Source organism: Diaphorina citri, unplaced genomic scaffold (assembly GCF_000475195.1).
Source record: "Diaphorina citri unplaced genomic scaffold, Diaci psyllid genome assembly version 1.1 scaffold3470, whole genome shotgun sequence".
NCBI lineage: Eukaryota > Metazoa > Arthropoda > Insecta > Hemiptera > Psyllidae > Diaphorina > Diaphorina citri.
In genome coordinates this window covers 15,932-19,207 of record NW_007380876.1, presented here as the reverse complement: position 1 = coordinate 19,207, position 3,276 = coordinate 15,932, and the positions used below count along the sequence as shown (strand labels likewise).

At 38.4% G+C, this 3,276-nt stretch overlaps 1 protein-coding gene across 1 annotated transcript; it reads left to right on the top strand.

Annotated features, from left to right (window-relative positions):
- The first annotated feature begins 63 nt into the window (after positions 1-63).
- LOC103520325 (facilitated trehalose transporter Tret1-like) lies at positions 64-1,128 on the top strand. Its single transcript, XM_008485414.1, has one exon. The coding sequence runs from the start codon at positions 64-66 to the stop codon at positions 1,126-1,128; it is 1,065 nt and encodes a 354-aa protein (XP_008483636.1).
- The last annotated feature ends 2,148 nt before the right edge of the window (positions 1,129-3,276 follow it).

Genomic DNA, 3,276 nt, shown 5'->3' with positions numbered 1-3,276 from the left:
AATCTATCTGAAAGACTTGGCAGGAAACCTACTGGTTTCATACTGGGATTACCTTTCACTATCATGTACATACTTCTGTGTGTCAGTCACAATCAAACAGTGGTTCTGGTTGCCAGGTTTATCGGAGGTTTTGCCAATGTGGGCTGCATCATGTGTGTTACCCTGTATGTAAAGGAGATTGCTAGCGCTGAGATGCGACACAAGTTAGCCAACATGTTCAGCATGTCATTCGCTTTGGGTTCTGTCTACATCATTGCAGTGTCTGCGTTTGTATCCTACGACACACTGCATTGGATTCTGTTATCCATAAATCTCCTCTATTTGCTTCTTGTATGTTTCATCCCAGAGTCTCCAGTCTACCATATTAAAAACAATGACTTTCAAAAGGCCAGGAAGTCCTTGGAATGGCTAAGAAAGACAACAGATGAAACAGTCCTCAACTCCGAAATCGAAACACTAAAGAAACTTTTCATCAAAGAGTCTGGTATCAAGTTTCTAGATATCTTCAGAAACAAGTACTACTTCAAGTCCATGTTGATTGCTACTTTCTTACAGACTTTTATTCTCAACGCCACCGCATTTTCGTGTATTATCACATTCAGTAGTTACATCATACAATCACTGATAGTAGTGCGCGATGTTTCCTTGTATAACATTGCTTTCACAATATTTCAATTGTTCGGATGTTTGGCATCTTTCTTCGTGAATAATATCTTGGGTAGACGAACATTCATTGTCTCCACATGTATCACATATGCCGTATTCTTTTTCGTTATAGGCTTGTATTCATACATTCCGATACCTTACCACGACAAAGTTTCCCTCGTTCTTATTTATCTCTTTGTCTTTCTATTTTCTGCAATTACATTCCCCGTCATGTACATTTATTTCAACGAGATCATCAGTAGTGAGTCCAGTAATCATATCTTCACCATTATGATGTTGGGTAAGAACTTGGGCTGGTTTTGCACGGTCAAGATGTTCACATACCTCTTGACACTTTTTCCTATAGACGACATCTTCTTAATTTTCGGTGTCACTACTCTAATGGTCGCTGGTATCAGTATGTTCTTCCCTGAGTCAAAAAATAAATCCTTGCAAACCATCAAAGCAGAGCTGCATTGTTGAAAACCAATGTCTGACTGATGCATGGTCCTAGAGTGGTAAGTCAATGGCTAACTCTCATGTTGTATCTCGGGTTGTCACTGTCACTGTTGTTAGAGGTGCTTTCTGTGCTGTACTCATATTGAACCAATATAAAACTTATAGCATGATCAGTGATTTGTCCTTTTTGTTGTTTACTTGTTCCTAGGTGAATCTTCAGATATCTGGCAAACACTTCCCGTCTTCTATCATACTTCTATCATATCTGTCTAGTCCGCTGTGTCTCTTATACGCTTATACTTATGTCCTCAGTACCTACAGACTGTACGTGTACTTACCTATCTATCTTGCATGATGTTAAACAACTCCTTATTTACTATCCTTTTGCCTAGATACGGATTTTTATTTTTATTAATTAGTTAATCAACCAAAATACACATTGGGGTATTATACATAGGTACTTAATTACCTATAATTAAACAACCAATGCCACTAAAATGAAGTTGCTTTCAGGAAAGTCCTGAGAATTGAAGGGACGTTACTTCTATAGTTGGAAGTTACGCCGCTTTGAGACTCAATTATCACGTTAGAGAAATATCACTGAAACAAACCTACGACAGGTATGCAAATTAGTGAAAGACACATACTTAGCATATCGGATCAGAACTTGGAACTTCTTCTTCGTCCACGTTCTTTTTCTTCTTCCTCTTCTTCGTTGACCTTTAATCTTTGAATGTCAACATACCGATAAGCAGTCTGAGGTTTGATGTAGTTCATGTTCTTCAACCTATGGGCATGGACTATCAGACCAAGTTCAGAATCAAAACGGGTGTTTGCTTTTACACTTTCTTGGAGAGCCTTCACAATGGGCTTCTTTGAATTACTTTAGAAAATCAGTTGTAAATGAAGAAGAAAAGGAAATGGAAGGAGAAAACATTTAGCTCTTGTGATAGAATTGAAAGGTGCCATGGTAGACGGGTAGAACACAAGGAGTTGTTCGAACCCCGATTGGTATAAAATAAACAGGAGTTAAGTAGTAGGACCCCAGAAAGTAAGTACAAAAAAAAATCAATAAAAATATACACAGGTATCATCAAGAATATTTTTTCCATACTTGTAAATTTATTATACCTATGATATTATAAATAAACTAGCTGAATTCCGTCGCTTCGCTCCGGAATCCCGCTAGTTCATCCCGAGGCATGGCCAAACTTGTGGAAAAGGCATGGCCGCACTTGTAGTTATCAAACTAAAAACATAAACGAAACTCAAATATTAGGCGAGGGAGGAAAAGTTTTCTCTCCCGCAGTCTCTGCTTCCTGTGTATTTCTTATGGAGATTTTAGCGATCAAAAATTGATCATATCTCAGGATCGGTTTAGATTTTCGCAAAATCCTTTCTTATTGCACACCTAGACCATAAAAGGAATATCCCTACCAAATTTCAGCTTTCTAGGTGTTGTGGTTATAGAGATAGAGCGATCAGTGTGTGAACTATGAAATGTGAACTGTGAATGAGTGAATGGATCTTGTTCTTATAATATAAGATAGATTGAAGTATTTATGAGAAAAAAAAAAAAAAAAAAAAAAAAAATGTGGGCCAGTGTAGAGGTTTAATGGGTATCATAGAATTTACAAAGCACATTCTTTTTTTGTCATAACTCATTCATTACCTAAGTGCTGTATGTAATAATAGCGATAACTTTGTTCATTGATTTGTTTTCTGATTCAGCCAACATGATTGTCGTTTGCATTAGGACTGATCACGTTTTGGTCTCCGCATGTCGTCACTACTTCCACTCGGATAACTTCCCTACTAGACCATCTCACACAGTACATCTCATTGGGCAGGCTCCCTTTACCATTCCTGTCAGCACTCCTAGGCTTGTTTGTCTGGGGCAATCTATCCTGAAAGACTTGGCCAGGAAACCTTACTGGTTCATTACTGGGATTACCTTCACTATCATGTAACATACTTCTTGTGTCAGTCACAATCAACAGTGGTTCGGTTGCCAGGTTTATCGGGGGGTTTTGCCAATGTGGGCTCACATGGGTGTTACCCTATATTAAATGGAGATTGCAGCGTGAGATCGGGTGGCGACTGACTAACATCATGGCAGTGTCATATGCTGGCTCCCTATATGTGATATGCAGTAAGTTCTATCGTAACTAG